Source organism: Emydura macquarii, unplaced genomic scaffold, assembly GCF_026122565.2.
Source record: "Emydura macquarii macquarii isolate MOO-44397 ecotype Brisbane River unplaced genomic scaffold, CSIRO-AGI_Emac_v2 contig_691, whole genome shotgun sequence".
Lineage (NCBI taxonomy): Eukaryota > Metazoa > Chordata > Testudines > Chelidae > Emydura > Emydura macquarii.
The window spans coordinates 3,832,394-3,849,251 of record NW_027130828.1 but is presented as its reverse complement, the minus strand read 5'-3'; the positions used below and the strand labels follow the sequence as shown (position 1 = coordinate 3,849,251).

The 16,858-nt window shown below is 60.2% G+C and overlaps 1 protein-coding gene across 3 annotated transcripts in view; it reads right to left on the bottom strand.

Annotated features, from left to right (window-relative positions):
- The window catches only part of LHX6 (LIM homeobox 6), a 39,294-nt gene that overhangs the window by 16,829 nt on the left and 5,607 nt on the right, over positions 1–16,858 (bottom strand). For 2 of the 3 annotated variants that reach the window (XM_067541753.1, XM_067541755.1), the window contains exon 5: positions 1,612–1,832. In XM_067541753.1, coding sequence (XP_067397854.1) covers positions 1,612–1,832 — 221 coding nt within the window. Of the gene's footprint in view, positions 1–1,611; positions 1,833–11,452; positions 11,805–16,858 lie in introns of those variants that run through there. The other variant, XM_067541754.1, reaches the window with a different exon arrangement.

Below are 16,858 nucleotides of genomic sequence, written 5' to 3'. Positions count from 1 at the left end.
TCAGACAGCCCAACATTTCAACCCTGTCACGTGACCAGCCGCATACCCGGCTCCGCCCCCTCGGTCGTGGCTTGGCCCTAACTTCACCATTCCTGCCTGAGCCTCTTTCAGCTGCTTCCCTTTCCACCCCAGCCCCCGACCCCTTACAGTCCCACTGCCTGGTTCATTCCCAACAGCAGGTTCTCACTCCATTCTAGCGACATCTAAAACAGGAGCGCCAGCACTCCCCGGTCCAGGTGCCGCTCCGCCCCTCGTTGCACTGTGTTCCATTGGCTCAGCCCTTTCGTTTCTTTCTGCGTCTATTCAAATGTTGCCACTCAGGAAGCGGGAGCTGGACCCAGTTCAAGGGGAAGGGAGCTGCTCCGTTTTGCATTTGACCTCTGCTGCTCCCCACGAGGTGTGGGACTTGATGGAGAAAGCAGAGCCTCGCCGCCTCTCTTTCCAAGTGTGCTTGCAGGAAGGGGAATGCCAGCGCACGGTCCAGCACAACTGGGAAGTTGCAGGAGCTGTGGGAGGGCAGGGCCAGTGGAAAATGATGGGAATGTTTGGTCCGACTGCCAGGTTTCCCACCTTCTAGATTTATGACTCACTGCCTCAAAACCTCGACTGCTTCCTACCCGCCGGCTACGAAGGGAGACCAGCAAACCCGAGCAATAAAGCGTCCGATCAGAGCTGAGCCTGGGGGATCTTTTTCCTCAAGAGAGGACGATCTGTGCCCAGGCCCTCCCACGCGTTTGGGGGCCGCAGCGACGAAGAGTCGAGAGAAACGACAGCACCCCCTCGTTTCTGCCTAGAGCGGCAGCGAGCTCTTTGCCAGATTAGCGGGGCCAGGCCCTTCCAAGACCTGTCCCCAGTTCGGATCCTGCTGGGATCCTGTTAGCCCAGCAGCTCCTAGAGGAAATGTGTCCTATGGGAAGGCCGGGGTGGGGCAGAATAAAAGGCTTGTTTTGCTCCCAGGAGACACCTCGCCATGCCACTTAAACACAGACAGAGCCACCGGGCAGTTGGGAAAAGCAGCACCAGCAGGAGGCTGTGAAGCAGGAGAAGAGGCAGCAGACAGCCTGGGACAGCTCTTCGCGCGGGGGTGCCACCTCTCACACAGGACAGCTGCTGGCTGGAGCGCAGCGCCGCCAGGGCTACAGAGACTAACCAAGCTAGTGGGAAACGAACAGGTCAATGGCCACGCCACCCCAGGGGCAGGTTTAACCCTTTGGAGACTGTGGGCACGTCCCTGCTGTACCTGGAAAAGGCCCAGGCTCTAAATCCAAGAGCCACGTTCTGCCCTGGGGCACACACAGGCGCCCAGCATCCGCCGCTGGAATTTTGCCCACTGGAACTTGCCCACCAGGGATGACGAGGTTGTTGTTTGCAGCCCCCGGGACCCCCAGCCTCCACGGTAAGCGTCAGGGCAGGAGGGCCCAGCAGCGGGTGGCTTGAACTGGCCTAGCACCAATGCACACAGAGAGAGGGGCTGCACTGTCGCTTAGTTACCTAGTAAAGGAACAGGAGGGGAAGGTGGGGAAAATCCGCTTATTCGGCCACTCTACTAACATGGAGGTGACATTCCCAGGAGTGCATGGTGCCAGCGAGTATCCCGGAGCGTCTGCATACCATTTTCAGCCGCTCGCTTGAGGTTCTCTATCATTGTGTCATAGTGAATCCGGCACAGCACTTTCTCCTCCACCAGGCCAAACTCCTCGCCCGTAGACAGCTGCCTTTTACAGGAGAAGCAGGCAAAGCAGGCGAGATGGTAGGCATTGCCGCGGGCTCTCCTTACCCAGTCGCTGGCATAGATCTGCCTGCCGCAGCGGGCACACTTTGTACCAAATCGACTGGAAAACAAACAAACAAACACACAAAGACACGGTGAGAAGGAAGACAGGCCGCCCCGTGACCGTCATTCATCTGGAGACGCCCCGACCAGGATCAGGGCCACACGCTGCCCAGACACAGAGCACGAGGCTCAGAGAGCTCCCAGGGTAGACAAGCCAGAAAGACAAAGGGCTGGAGGGGAAGGTGATGCCCAGAGGCCCCTGGCAGATCTCTTGACTCCTGGTCACTGCCTTACCCACTAGACCATCCCACCGCCCTTGAGTCACGTGATGAGATGGCTCTAAATACAGGCCGGTCTCACAAGGCTGCAGCGCACCCAGTTACTAGCTGTCTGCAGAGCGGTTGTGGCTGGTCGGTCCCAGGATATTAGAGAGACAAGGCGGGGGAGGGAATATCTGTCGTTGGACCAGCCGTTGCGGGGAAGCCTTCGGGCGTCCACAGGCCAGACCCAAAAAAGGTCTCGGTGTGGCTCGAAAGTGCAGCTCTCTCCCCTGTCAGAAGTTGGTGCAGTAAAGGATATTCCCTCCCCCCCGTTGTCTCACCACTGGCCTAGGCGTTAGAGCCGGCTCAGCACCGTGCCACTGGCGTGCCCAGACATCACGGCCAAAACGGTAAGAGAGCCTTGAGCGAACAGCCATTCACCCCACAGCAAGCCAACAAACCAAAGCAGCGGCCCAGGAGCGAGATTTGTTTCGGGGGCTCACAGCCAGTAGTAGAGATGAGAGACCTCCCCCTCCCCCCTCCGTGTCCACGAGAAATCTCAGCCCCGCTTCCCAGGAGACAAGGACCATGCCAGAAATCCCACGGACACTGGCAGGCTCAGCGGAGAGGCCAGGGATGGGCCCTGGAGACTGAATTCCCCTCCTCACCCCAGGCAGGGTGCAGGTGCACTGACAGAGGGGGGCTGTATCTATGGGGTGCCCTGGGCCACCCCTGTTCTGGGGACTGAGCCATTTATTCTCCAGGCTGTGGGAGCCAGGGATGTCCCAGGGACCCGAGTAGGGCAAGTGCATCCGGAACAGGGACAAGGAGAGAGGGGAATTATCAAAGCACTCTGCATCGGCCTGACTCTCCTGTCATTGAAATCAATGGGAGAGCAGCTGAGTGCTTTTGAAAATACTACCCTCCCCCACGGCGAAGTGCTGGCCCCATGGAAGTTACTGCGGGGGGCAGCCATTGGCTTCAGCGGGGTCAGGATGTCACACAGCATCACACAGTGCTTGGCGAGAATCAGTCCCAGGAAACACTGAGAATTATTAGATCCAACCACTCTAGCGAGATTCAGAAAGTGCCTGCAGTTCACAGCCCTGTGAAAGCCCAGGAAAGGGGCAGGCAAAGTAGTGAACTTAGACCCACTGCTGATTTTGGATCAGGCATTCGGGTGAGAGATGAAAAGTTGGTCTGAGGCAGTTACTTAATGGATGACAAATTCATAAAGATGCAGTTGAGGTAATGTGGGTAAATGAATCATCTCTCGAGTCTGTGGGCTTTTTATTTTGGTCAGTGTCAAAGTGACACTGTGATGGGAAATGTGTACAGCTGGTCAAAATATACTGACAAAACTTTTTTCCTTATTAAAAAAAAAAAAAAAAAAAAAAAGCCAGTTTTTTTAACACAAATATTAAAAAAAAAAAAAAAAGCTTTGATGAAAATTTCCTTGGGAAAGTTTCCCGGGTCCAAGATGGAGGGAGGGGGAAAAGAAAGTCCAGACAAGCCCATAGCAGCTAGCCGCCTGGTGGCTTTGACACTCACCTGGGATGTGGGAACTTACACCTGGATCTCCCACATCCCAGCTGCGGGCGCTAATTCCTGGCTATTCTGGAGTCTGTCTCTCTCTCGAAAAAAAATTTCTAAAGGTCTGCATTGGAACACAACAAAGTTTGAAACCTCAACAATTGTAGCTACGTGGAATTGTTTTCTAGCCAGCCCTAGACATTTGTTAGGGCCATTTTTCCCCATTCCACTGAACTGAACCAGGTTTTTTCAAATACCGTATACATGATTTGCTTTTTATATATATAAATACAAATCTTATCACTGCTAGAGGAAGACAGTCTTGGCTGATTTATTTATGCCAAAAATGTCGTAAGCACCTGGCATTAGCCACTGTTGGAAGACAGGACACTGGGCTGGACGGCCCCTTGGTCTGACCCAGTGTGGCCGTTCTGACGTTCTTAATCTGGGATCTTTTTATTGTTGGATCCTTTACTATTCCCAAAGACTTTTCAAAGACAAAAACTACGACACACCCTTCACGTGCAAATCCTACATGTTTCCAGGTTCATTTCATGACTCAAAGCAATTTCAACCATTTCAGAGAGACAATAAAAACAACGGTTAATTTAACTACACACCCCACAGAACTACCCCAGACTCCCCGACCATCACCTGAGCATCACCTTACCCTGCCTAAGCCATCTGCCTCTCTCTGGACCACCTCAGGCGTTTTCCCCAGGTATTCTAATGGCACACAACAGCCTCATGATCATCTCACTCCCTAGAGTGACTTCATCCACTTCAACAGAATTATTCCCAATTCACCTCGGGGTTAGTAAAAGGAGATGTAGGCTCTTAGCACATGAATACCCGAAGAGCTAGTGTTGAGCCATTGGTATAGGAAGACAGAGGAAGAACTCATCTATTCAAGTGACTAATTACAGAACTATATGGGAGAACTAGAAATGTCGACATGTTTGAGTCTGACTATAGCTGACCAGGGAAAAAAAAAAGGAGGTTGCCCAGAGAGGACATTTGTGTTCCGATGTTATACGGAGATCTAGCTAATGTACTTCAGATGGGAACATTGTAAACTGACTTCTTGCCAGGCCGTTATAGGAAAGCACAAACAAAAGAACTGTATGCATGTTTTTTTATTTAGAACTAAAGATCATTGCTGCAACTTGGATTACTTGGAACAACGTGCTATGTAAACAAGCTCACACACTAAACTTGTGTCGAAATAAGGGGAAGGGTCAGGCTTAAACCGACTAGTAACACTCTGTAACGCCCTACGTCTTAGCACATCTCATCACACTTCTCATTCAGAGAGCTCAAAGCACTTCAAAGCCAGGAGAGTTTCATACCCCCATTTACACATGGGAAACTGAGGCAAGGGGCATTGAAGGAACTCGCCCAAGGTCAATGACAGGGCTTGAATTCCCTAGGCACTGGAAGGCACTGCCATTTGAAATTCAGGCAACTCTCCTCGGTAATCTCCCCTGCTCTGCCCAGCCACTGAAGCTTAACGGCCACCTGGTGTAAAACTTAACTAAGCAACCCTGGGAAACTGCAGCAGAGAGAAGCAGATGTAAGGCTCAGCCCCGCTCCTGTTAAAATCAAGGAAAGTTTGCCCTGATTTCAATAGCCACAGGATAGGGCCCCCGGAGGCTTTTCCATGACTCTGCCGGCTTTTCCTGAGCCGCAGCACTGCAGTTAGGAAAAGTTTGATTGTGACGTTCCTTTCTCACCACTCCCCTGCTTTCCCCATGCCACCCTGCTATTAACTGGACTAAAGCAAACTCGACACTGGATACAAGTGTGTGGGGCAGAAACGTCCAGTGGCTATTTACCAGCCAGACCCCATACAGTCCTTCATTGCTTTATCCCAGCCTGTAGGCCCAGTCCTGTTCCCACCAAGACGGAGGGTGCAGCAGTGCATAGGAATTGGATAGTATCCCTTTAAATAGCTCGCGAGCCCTCTAGGGGTGCTCATTGCGTTCCAGGTGTAGCAGCCTGCCAGAGCTGCAGTGTGTATTCGCAGCCAGGCGTTGCATGTTGTGTATAGCCAGCAGACAGGATTATTTGGATCCCCTGGGGCCTATGCAGTTCCCCCATGTTGTGTTTGTCATGTAAAGTGACACAACAGATGGCAAAACTCCCAGGCACTTCCATGGCGAGGGAACAAGGTCCAGAAGTTTAACTGAATTTTCCATACTTGGCTCGTGACCCGGAGCTCCACCTGGCTCTCAGCCATTGCGGAGTGATGGGAGCTGCTCAACACCCAGATGGGACAGACCCTCACGCCTTCAAAGTGCTAGCTAGTTACCGTCCCTCCCTCCCTTGCACAAGGAGGGCCACGTCCATCTACCAGCACACACACCCCTCTGCAGAGGCCACGCAGCTGCATTTCTAAACCAAGCCAGAGCCTTTCAAAAATAGTTTTCCCACCAAATCCTGGGAGAAGGCAGTTTACATTATGCACCGAAGTCCCTGTAAAAATGGAGCTGAACTCCTAACCTGGGAGAGGCTGCATTCCCGGACTGCTAATGGGAAAAGCGGTTTGGTTTCTTTCATCTGCTATTAGAAATCCAACACCCCTGGGAACTGGATGGCTCCGGAGATTAGTAATGGGCTAGGAAGCCTGTCACCAGCCCTGGCTGTGGTCAGCAGTGACCAGGAACCACTGACGTGCGGTCGCCTACTTGGAATGAGTTGGTGGTTTCAGTTTAGCTCCCAAGGAACGGGCCCACGCACACGGCCCAGAACTGAGCAGGCCATGCAGACCGTACGCCCCTCCTCTGCCGTGGGCTGGGTCCCCTGAGAACAGGGCTGTGACATGAGAGCAGGAGGGGGGTGAGGGATGCTTGCACTGTCACTCTATGCCCTATCTGGTCTGTGGATACCAGGAAGCCTTCAGTCTCCAGGGCTGGGTCTCCGACACCACCCAGCAGAGCTAAATACAAGCCGTGTGTGTGCATCAATATTCCCATGCTGGGGCTGAGGCCGGGCCAGTCACCAAGTTTCTCTCAGAGTGGATTTTAACAGCCAGCCAAACAGGGAAACGCCAGCCCAAGGACAAGGTCCTTTCTGATCTTCTCCACCAGATCACCGCTGTAAAGAGCGGAATGAAAATAAAATGGAACAAACTCCTCTGGGCGTGGTCCTGTTACTGCCCGGGCTCCGGGACAGCCAGAGACATGGACTTGGCTGCGGTCACTGTTCCAGGAACGCCCCGCATGCCGTGTGGCGGGGAACGCCAAGACTGCCGCATAGGATTAATGCCACCTGCTTGGAGAGGAGGTGGGCAGCAACGGTACTGCTACAGCAGGAGGTAAAAGATACAAAGCCGGAGGCTTTCCCAGACAAATGCTCACATTCCCCCCAATCCTGCATCTCCCTACCCCCCCGAGGAAGCACTGGCTTGGATGGCCTCTTATTGCAGACAGGAGCTGCGGGATTGGGCCCTGCAGCGCGTGGTTTGTGGCTGGCCGAGGGAGTGCTGCATGCACTCCGTCACAGTCGGAGACAGACAGCGCTGATGCCATTACCAGGGAAAAGCTCATCTTGCACTTTCCAAAGGTGGAGGTAACATCTGGCAATGGAAAACGGCAAACTCCACCGCCAAGCGCCTTCCAGCAGCAGGCTCTCTGCAGGCTGTTACACAATCCCTCCACGCTTTACGATGACTGGACGAGTTTCTTTCAACACCGTCCGGTTTGCTAGTTCTCACTGCCCCTGGGAGGTAGGCAAGGACTCTTACCCTGTTTTGCAGATGGGAAAACAGAGATTAAAGCCATTTGCCCAGGCCTCGGTGTGCAGAGCCAGCATCAGAACGCAATGTTCCTAGCTGCCATGATCTACTCCCTCATGCTACGGCTGTCTGCTGACGGCAACTCAGCCCTGACCTCCAGAATCTCCTGCTAGTCCGGTCCTAGCCCAGCCATTTGCCTCAGACAGCCTATTTCTAGCCCAACCTGCCAGCTCAGCTCAGCCCTGCCTGCTTGGCAATGCACCTGAATCCCCCTCTAGCTCTGGGACTCTCACACGCACTGGAGACTGAATGGGCTCAAACGCTGTGATGGCAGCGAGGGGATTGGGGGGGACACCCACCTCATGCATTTTACTTGTGCCCTAAGTCTCCAGACCCAGAAGATCCAGCCCGTGCCCGGCTGCAGAGCCATGGCTGGCAAACGCCTAAACTCTGCAGGCACAAACGAGACGCAGGCTCCATTTGAACCCCCTCCTTAGTCCAACCTTTACCCCAAATCACAGACAATCCCCTCCTTTGACGGGGCGGCAGCGGCCTGCCTCGACGCGCTGAGTGACTCCACCTCGAGCCATGAGTCACACGGAGGGGAGCCGGCCGCTCCCGGCCAGGCAGAATAAACGATTACCAGCCATACCCGCACGTTGCCCTTCCCGAGGGGCTCCCCTCCCAGCCCTTTGCAGCCACTCCTGATTCCACGCCCCCCCTCTCCAGGAACGGCCCTCAGAGACGCACACACTGGATGCTCACGGACCAGCCCTTGACCGCCCCGTTGCTGCTGGCTGTTGCATGGCCCAGTGCTCCTCGCTCAGGCAGGCTGCCGGCTGCACCAGCGCCACCAGGGCCTAGTCAGCACAGCTGAGTGTGCATAAAACCATGGCCGATGGACTCTGGCCCGCGCACAGGCTTCATGCCCTTGCAGAACAGAACAGAACAGAACATCCTGCTCAATGCCAGCAGCCTCCAGTTTTGCTCCTGAAGAATTAGGCCCCTCGTGACTAAATGCAATTCATTGACACAACACAGGAAGAGGCAACGATTCTGCAGGGCAGCCTGCGCCAGGCAGCCTGTGCTGTGCCCGCAATGAGGAAATCAGCTCGGTGCCCTCATGCAAGTGAGAAGAGGGGAGGCTGGGGTGACCAGAACACGTCATCTTAACGTGATCTCTCTTTACCGGGACAGGGACATTCCTGTAAGAGGAGAAGCCCTGGTCCCCGCTCTCGCTAGGGATTTGCAGGCCACACTCACCAAAGTAGCAGCTCTCTCCTCAAGTGTTTACACTGCACCTAGTGCTGGTAACCTAAACAGGAGTAGTCAGGGGGTTTTTTTTGTCAGAGACCAAATTTCTCTGTCAAGGTCCAGCCTCCAGGGAACCGTTTTTTCAGGTCACAACAGCAATGAGGATGATAAGTAGTAAATAAAAAGAGTTTGCAGCCCGTTCAAAAGCATGGTGAAGGGGCCCAGGGTCCGCCTGTCGACTCCCGCCGGCCTGTGGCCTGCTTAGCTCTCTGCCTTTGGCGAAGGGACGCCTGGTTTCGCAGGGCTGGGAAGTGACAGCTGCATTTCCGCAGGTGCCTGTGTGCCATTCTGCCAACAGCGGGGCTGGCCACGCAGCTCGATGGCCAGGCCGGGATCAGAGCAGGGCGTGCACTGAAATGATGCAGGCAGCCTGCGGACAGTGGGGGGACCACGGCCCGCCACCCTCGCAGAACTCGGGGCTGAACCAACAGACGAAGCCGGGTTGTGTCTCCCTCTGCTTCGCTCCTAAGGAATCGTTTCTAGTCTGATGAAGGCAGAGGTGGGCTAGTACCGAGCCGCATCCCGCAGCCTCGGTCCGTCGGGGGGGCTCCACAGACCCTCCGGTGTTCATTCAAAACAAACGAGCTTCACCTAGAGCAAACGAGGCAAACAGGAGCGAGCACAAAGACGGCGCTGGAAGGAGACAGCCAGGGACGGAGGGACAGGCCCGGTGAGATCCCGCTGTCCTGAGCGAGCCTCTGCGGCGAGCATCCCAGGGCAGGGCCGGGCAGGCACCGCACCCCGCTAAGGCAGCGAAACGGGCGGCAAGCGCCGCCTCGGCTGGTGCTGCCCGGGGTGAACGGGCCAGGGAGGGGATGTGACCTCCGCCGCCTGTGCTAGTCTGGCAGTGCCCGGACCGCTCCTCTGCCCGGCGCACGAGAGGCGGGGACATGAACACCATCGCCGGGGAAGGCTGTCAGCGCCCGGCCGGGATCCAGCCAGTGTGTTTGGTGGACGAATAACGGCAGCTCCGGGTCACCCAGCCTCGCACGGCCCGGAGCTCCGGGTGCAACGGGACAAACCGGTCGGTCTGTCGGGCTGCACCTCTGGGGATCACCGCAGCCCGGACAACGTCAAACCCGCCTAAGCCCCCAGCGACCCGCGGGACGGGGGTGTGCGGACGGGTCTGGCTCCCGCTCCTCGACCTGCGTGCACACAGCGAAGAAACGCGGCCTGGACACGCGAACCCGGTTCGGGCGTGAAACGATCGTCAGCGGGAAACTCCCGTTGAACGCGCCGATTCCTGCTTCGATTAGTGTTTGTGTTTCGAGGTGTTAAATTACTGCCGCGCTGCCTAGCCATAGCCCTGGGCAAACCGCACACGCGCACACACACACACAACACACACTCACACAACACACACTCACTCCATTTAAATCTCAGCTGCGTGGAAACGCTGAATGCAGCAGGTGCTCCGGGCCTCTGGCCCGCCCTGCCCGGCGCAGGACGCACACACCCGCCGCCCCCCACACTGGGTCAAAGGGACCCCGCCACCCACGCGCCGCACTCCTGCCGTTTCGTTTCCACCGCGGGTTTCGGACTGGTGCGCCCCGCACTCGGTGCAACGAAACCGGAGCGCACCCGCGTCCTTTCTAAACCGGTTCGCTTTCCGGGGTTCCAGGGCCGGGCTCCTGGGGTCAGCCCAGCACCGGGCCCTGGCTACAGAGAAAGCAGAGGGCTGTGCATTCCTTAAAACAACAACAACAACAACACAACCACACACGGAGCCGGGGACATTCCGACCAGTGTCACCTCTTGTAAAACCAACCCCCCTTCCCCGGCCCCGCTGGGCTGGTTTTACCAGGCGTGTGCAGCTCCGAGCACGTTAGCGCGCAGACACGAGTCTCTACACAACCAGCCCGGCTCTCGGCCGGCAACGAGCCCTGGCCGTGTTCGGGTTTCCAGCGACCGGAAAACAAACCTTCCCCGGACAAAATAAAACCCAAATCAAAGCGCGTGGTTTGAAAAATTAAAGCCCGTTTTCGGTGGCCACACCCAGCCGGTTTTCGTTTACAAAAAAATTCAACGTTTTCCGAAGATTTATTTGATGAAAATGAAACTTTTTAACCAAAACCCGACATTTAAAACAGCCTTTTCCAGCCGGCCCCGCCGCCAGCTGCCCCGCCCCGTGTCTGGACGGGCTGCGGATCGGACACGGATCTAGACACTCGGCTAACAAGGGGCCCGTTGATTTGCTTTTTCTAAATCCTGGAGCAGTGGCTGAGCGTCGGAACAAGCCCAGATTCGGGCCGAAGTGACGCCGAAGTGACGCCCGCTGCTCTGCCCGGAGCCCGGTTTGACCAAGCCAGTGTTCGGCACAGCGCCCCGGAGCCCATCGCCCGCCCCCACCGCCCTGGGCCCGCACTGGGGCTAACACTGCGGCCAGCAGCTCCTCCCGCGACCCGGGCCCGGCCGGAGCCACCTCCCCGCACACGGAACAAGAACCGGTTCGAGCCCCGGGACGCCAGAAACGGTCTCGCAGCGGATCCGCGAGCTGCCGTCTGCGGCTGCAGGCGCCCAACGCGCCCGAGCCCCGCTCCTGCAAACACCCGGGCCCGTCCCTGCGCGGGGCGGTTCCCGGGAAAGCAGCCGGGCAAATGTCTAACCCCCCCCCCGTCCGCCCCCAGTCCTCGGGCCCGGACAGGTGCTAGCGGCGAAGCGCAGCGGCGCTGGCACGCGGCGTTTCGGACCCGGGTGCAAATAAAACCGAATCCGGCGGACGGTGACTCCCGGCGCAGCGCAAGGGGCGGCGGGGCCGGGCCGGGCCGGGCTGGGAAGGGGCATTCGGTTAAAGGCACGTTTCCACCTGCCCCTTTCTGTAGCTCCCCGCGGCACCTGCCTGGCCCCGGCTAGCCGCGGCCTGCCGAGCTGCGCTGAAAGGGTTGTGACAGCCAGAAACCTCGGCCCGGCCCGGCCCCGTGCTGTCCTGTCCACACGGCAACGCAGCGTCTGTCCACACACGCACCCGGCTGTGTCTACACGCGCCCTGCAGCGCTCCCGGGGTCAGGCTCTGGACGCGCGCACCTGGGTCTGATTGCGGCCGGCATGGCCCCAGGCGGGGGTGTGTGTGTGTGTGGCACGGACACACACCGCCGTGTACACAGCACAGGTGGGGGGGGGAGGTAGGCGCGCGCCCCATCACAGCCATGCGAAGGGGGTGTCGGTCTGTGCTCACACCCCGCGCTAACGGCGGGTTCATTGTATCACACAATTAGTGCAGGGCCAGCCCGGTGAGCGGAGCGTGACGCAACAAACACGCGTCTACGTTAAAGGCAGGTGAATTGTGTACACACAACACACACACACACACGTGTATTCGAGTCTATAAATAGCGCGCACACCCGGCTCCCCAGAAGACAATATCCGCCCCCCCCCCTTCGCTGCTGACCGTCTGTCCTGCCAGCGCAGCTGATTTCAGTCTCCCGGGGATGATAAACCCCCCCGTGAGCCGAGCCGGGCCGGGCCCGAAGGACGCGTCTCTCTAGCGCTGCCCCGGGCGGCCCGGCCAACACCCGCTCACACGCCGGCTTTCGACGCCCTGCAGCCGGGCCCGGCCTAGCGCATCGGGTGCTGTACGGGCGGCAGCCCAGCCCGGCCCCCGGGAAACCGACCCAAGGCCCGGCCCGGCCCGGCCCGGCCCCAGACCAGCGATTCCTCCTCCCGCCGCAGCACCCCAGGGGCCCGGCCGCGCCGCGCTGGCAGAACAACCCCCCGGCCCCGGCCGCAGTTCTCTCTCTGCCGGCTCCCGCCCCGCCAGCCCAGCCAAGGACGCCGGTTGTTCTCCGCTAACCACCAGCGCCGAGCCCGGGGCTGGACGGGGACCAGGGGCCGCGAGGCGAGTTCTCTGCCCCGCCGCCTTTCCCCAGCCTGCCTCCCTTTCACTGCAACCCGGCGCCGGCTGCCACCCAAACGGCCGGACACGCGAACCACCCAGCGGGGCCTGCGCCCTGTCCTGCCCCTTCCCCGCCTCGCCCAGGGGCTGTGAGCTGCCGGGCAGGGATCCGCTCTCACGCGGTGTCTGTGCAGCGCCTGGCACCCTGGGCCCGCAGCTGGCTCGGCCTGGCCCTGCCCTGCCCTCGTCCCTCTCCGGGCAGATCTGCCCCGACGCTCAGCCCGGCCCCCACCCGCGCCAGGCAACGCAGAGACCAGGGCCGGAGCGCCGCGGGCTCGGGCGGGGGGCAGCCGGCAGCGCCGCAGCCCAGGGATGCGGGGTCAGAGGCGGCAGGACTCGACTGATGCGGGCAGGGCGCACAGGGGAGACCCGCCCGCCGGTGCCAGGGGCCGGGCGCCCCCAGCTAGCAGCAGGCCGGGGCGCCGACTCTCCGCTGGCTTGGGGGCGGAGGGGGAGAGAGCCCCGTTTACACGGGGCCACTTGCAGCCCCTCCTCCCCGGGCCTGATCCGCTCCTAGCCTGCAGCGCGGCCAGGGCTAGCAGAGGGGGTGCCGGCGGGGTTAGACGGGGCGGCGGAGAGGCTGACCCTTGCTCGGTACGGCCGCGGGCCCCGGGAGGACGGGGGGTCCGCCCTAGGGCCTGTCCCGGCTAACGGACTTTCCCCCTGGCTGGGACCTGCGGCGACCCACGCGGGGCGAGTGCCCCCGGCCACGCGGGGCTAGCGAGGTCTCTGCCCCGCAGGGGAGCCGGCTCCGGTCGCGCTCTGGGAGCGCCGGGTGCCAGCCCCTCGCTGCTGCCTGGCCCGAGCGCAGAGCGCGGCCCCCCGGCCTCCGGCCCGCCACGGGGCTGGGACAGGCTCCGCTGGGCGCTTTACCCTCAGCGGCGGGCAGGGCTCGGGGACGGGAGGCCCCAGGAGGGTTCCCTTCCCAGCGGCTGGGACAAGCCCGGCTGGCCGCAGAGCTGTTGTGAGAGCGCCGGGGAAGGAAGGAAAGACCCGGGCCGGCGCTGCACCCGGCTGCGCCCCTGGTGTGATGGGAGCACTGCACTTCACTTCACTTCACTTCTGCCGCTTTCTACTGCGGCCTCGGAGCTGCCGCCCCTGCGCCTGCCCCCGCAGGCCGGTGTATTGCTGCGGCAGTCCCGCAGGGGCGGGGTTGATCCAGCCTCTGTCCGGAGCGCTGCGGTAACGCAGCCGAGCAGGCCGCAGAGCTGCGAGCCAGGTAGTTCCAGCGTGACTCCGGCGCTGAGGGAGCCCGAGGCACTTTACACCCTTGAACAGATCCAAATAAACCACTTGATCCCCCCCCCAGAAATGCATCTACCTCCCAGGCGGACACAGCCGCTGCCTGGCCGCTCCCCGCACACTTACACCGCCCGGGGAGAGCAATGCCTGCTCGACGGGACTCGGGGAGCGGACTGACCCCGGGGGCCGGGACCCGTAGTTAACAGTTCCGGTTACACGCCCAGCTCGCGGCACCCGTGAGCCTGGGTAAAGCCGCGTTCAGCTCCCAGCGGCGGACAGGCCGTGCCCGGCTCCCCGGACAGTGACCGCACCCCGGCCTGCCTAGGGCTGGGGAGACCGACGGGGGGGGGCTTTGCAATCCGGCTGCAGGTGCGTGGTGCGCTTTCCCAGGGCCGTTTTCAGACCTTCCTAGGCCCCACACCGGAAATAACGACCTTGATTTGAAGCTATTAATAAATCCCTTTTTAAATACCAATAACAAATGACACACAATGTTTTCCTAGGCCCTGACAGTTCGGTAGTTCCCAGGCGGTGCCTGTTGTGCCCAGGGGATAATCCGGCCCGGTTCCGGAGCACCCCTTGGGGACCTCCGTCTGTCGCCACTGAAGCAAAGGCAGCTACTTTTCGGCCAAGGTGAGCACCTTTGAACCACCCCCCCCCCCACCCGTTCAATGCTCCTGCAGTCTGCGGCCCATAGGCCCGGGTCTCACTGGGCCCCTCACCAGGCCCTCGTGGAAGTAAACGGGGGAGAAATCAGGGGCTGCACGGCAGCCGGGCGAGCGGCTGGGCGCAGGGATCCCCACGCCAGGTGCGTCAATCCCGCCAGCCCCATCAACGCCCACTGCAAAACGGAGCCGCGGCTACCCGCAGTAACGCCGGCCGCAGCGGACGTGTGCGCCCAGGGCTGGCTGCTCTCCGAGGGGCATGACCGGCCCAACTCCCGCGGGGCGCCGCCCCGCAGAATCCAGCCCGACCTGCCCCCACTAATCCGGATGAAGCAGGGACGTTTCCACTTCCCCACCCGCAGGGTCTCGGTCCCCTGTGGGGAGGCGGCTCGCACGGGCTGGTTTCCCAAAGACAGGCGCGCTCCAGCATGCCTCGGCCGGCTCCGAGAAGGGCCCGAGGAGTCTCTGGAAGGTGAAGTGAAAGCCACCTTCTGAGCTCCCTTGCCCCGGCTCCAGCGCACCTCGGCCCTTGCTCAGCTCTCAGCCGAGCCGCGCCGTGAGAACGCAGCCAGGGCTCCACGGGCGCACCGCGTTCAGCAGAGCTGCGCTCTCCCTGCCGGAGCAGGGCCTGCTGGGCTTGGCGGGATGAACTCTCTGCATGGGCCGTGCTAAGAACCACGGAACACGGGGCAGCCGAGCATGTGCTCAGCGCGCAGGGAGCCCGGAGCCGCTCCAGCCGCGCTGCGCTGCGGTGTGAAACCCAGAGCCTCGCCCCCGCACGCACAACATTCAGGCTCCCAGACGTCTCTTGGTTCCCTGCCTTCTCACTCAGGCAGGGTCCCGATCCTGCAGCCCTGCCTCACACGAATCGTCCCGGCGGGAGGGGAGAAAGCGGCTCAGCATCCGAGCCAATATTTCCAAGGGGAACGACAGACGGGACAGACCGTGCCAGGGACCCACTCCCGGCTGCCTCGGCGCACGAATGGGGAGCGGCTTCCCGAAGCTGCCCGGCCAGCGAGCGGAGATGCAGCCGGGCCAGGGGCAGGCGCGCCCGAGCCTGAGAAACGACCAGCTACAGCGACACGGTACCCGAGCCGCCCGGGGCTGCCAGCACCGCTGTGCGCTGTGCGCGGCGGGGCAGGAAAGTCAACGAAACAGCCACAGACGCCAGCATCGCTTCGGTTCTGCACCGCCTGCAGCCAGCCGGGCGTCGTCCAGCTGAGCCCGGGCAAACTGGGCCTCGGTCTGCAGGCGAGCTGTCTCCAGACCGCAGCCCCTCGCCCTCACCCGCAGCCCCCGGTCCCCAGCGCGCTCCCCCCGGCCCGGTGCGGTTCGGTGACCGCGCTGCCTGCTGCCGGCCGGTGCGCGGCTCTCCGACAGGGTCATTCTCATTTCCTGCCTCGCATTTCCCCTTCCTCCGCGGGGCAACCACCCTGCGCCTGCCGAGCGGAGACGGGGGGGGTCCGGAGCGGGGTGCTGGGACCGAGACACCAGACCCAGCTGCGGGTCCCCCCTCCACTGGTGCACTTCGAGTCACTTCTCTTGGGAAACCAGCCTCCCTCCCTGCTCCGGAGTCACTCCTGGCGGGCCAGGCCGGCTGAAAGCAGGAGTTCAGTCTGGAGTGACTCCTGGTCTTCCCTACAGCAGGAGGGGTTTTAACCCCTGACCCGCCGGCTCCGGGCCTGCGTTTTGTTCTGAGGACTAGCTCACAGAAGCGAGGGACGCCTTCAAAAGCAGTCCGCAGGTCCTGCAATGCTTTACAAAGCTGCCGTAACGCGCCCGGCCTATCACAGTTCGCTGCACCAACACGAATGACGGCCGCAGACAGACAGAAAACCTCGCCCGAGGCAATGTCCGCTCACACCGTGAAAGAAACACAAGCCGGTGAAAAGCAGCCTGCAAAAATCCGGAGGGGAGGAACGTGTTCTCCACACGGCAACGGACAGCGCCGAGCACTGCGGCCACGGGGGCCAGAGGGCCGGGATTATGCCTGAGGATTTTTGGGGGTAATTTAGTAGTTTTTGGGATTTCTGCAAGATAAACTTGCAAGGCAGCGAGAGATCCTGAGTGTGTCTCGCTGGCTGAGGGCTGTCCCTGGCTGAGAGCTGTCTCGTCAAGGGTACAAGGAAAGGCCACGGAGACCCATCCCCAGGCAGAGGAAATGGGCCGGGAGTGAAAGAGGCGCACAGGCGAGGCAGGCCCAGGAAGGGAGAAGCTGGAGACGGGGCAGGGGGAATCCACCCACCCCAATCTTCCCCAGGAGGAGTCAATTTACCGCAGTGCAGGAAAAGGTTCAGGCGGCCCCATTCAAATCCTGCCAGGCAGATCCCACCCCGGGGAGAGTAGCAAGGAGACAGGGCCTCAGCCTCGAGTGTGTTTAAAAATACATCAGTGAGGTCCCCAAATCATGAGAAATGTAAAAAGGAAGTAAGTGTCGGGTTC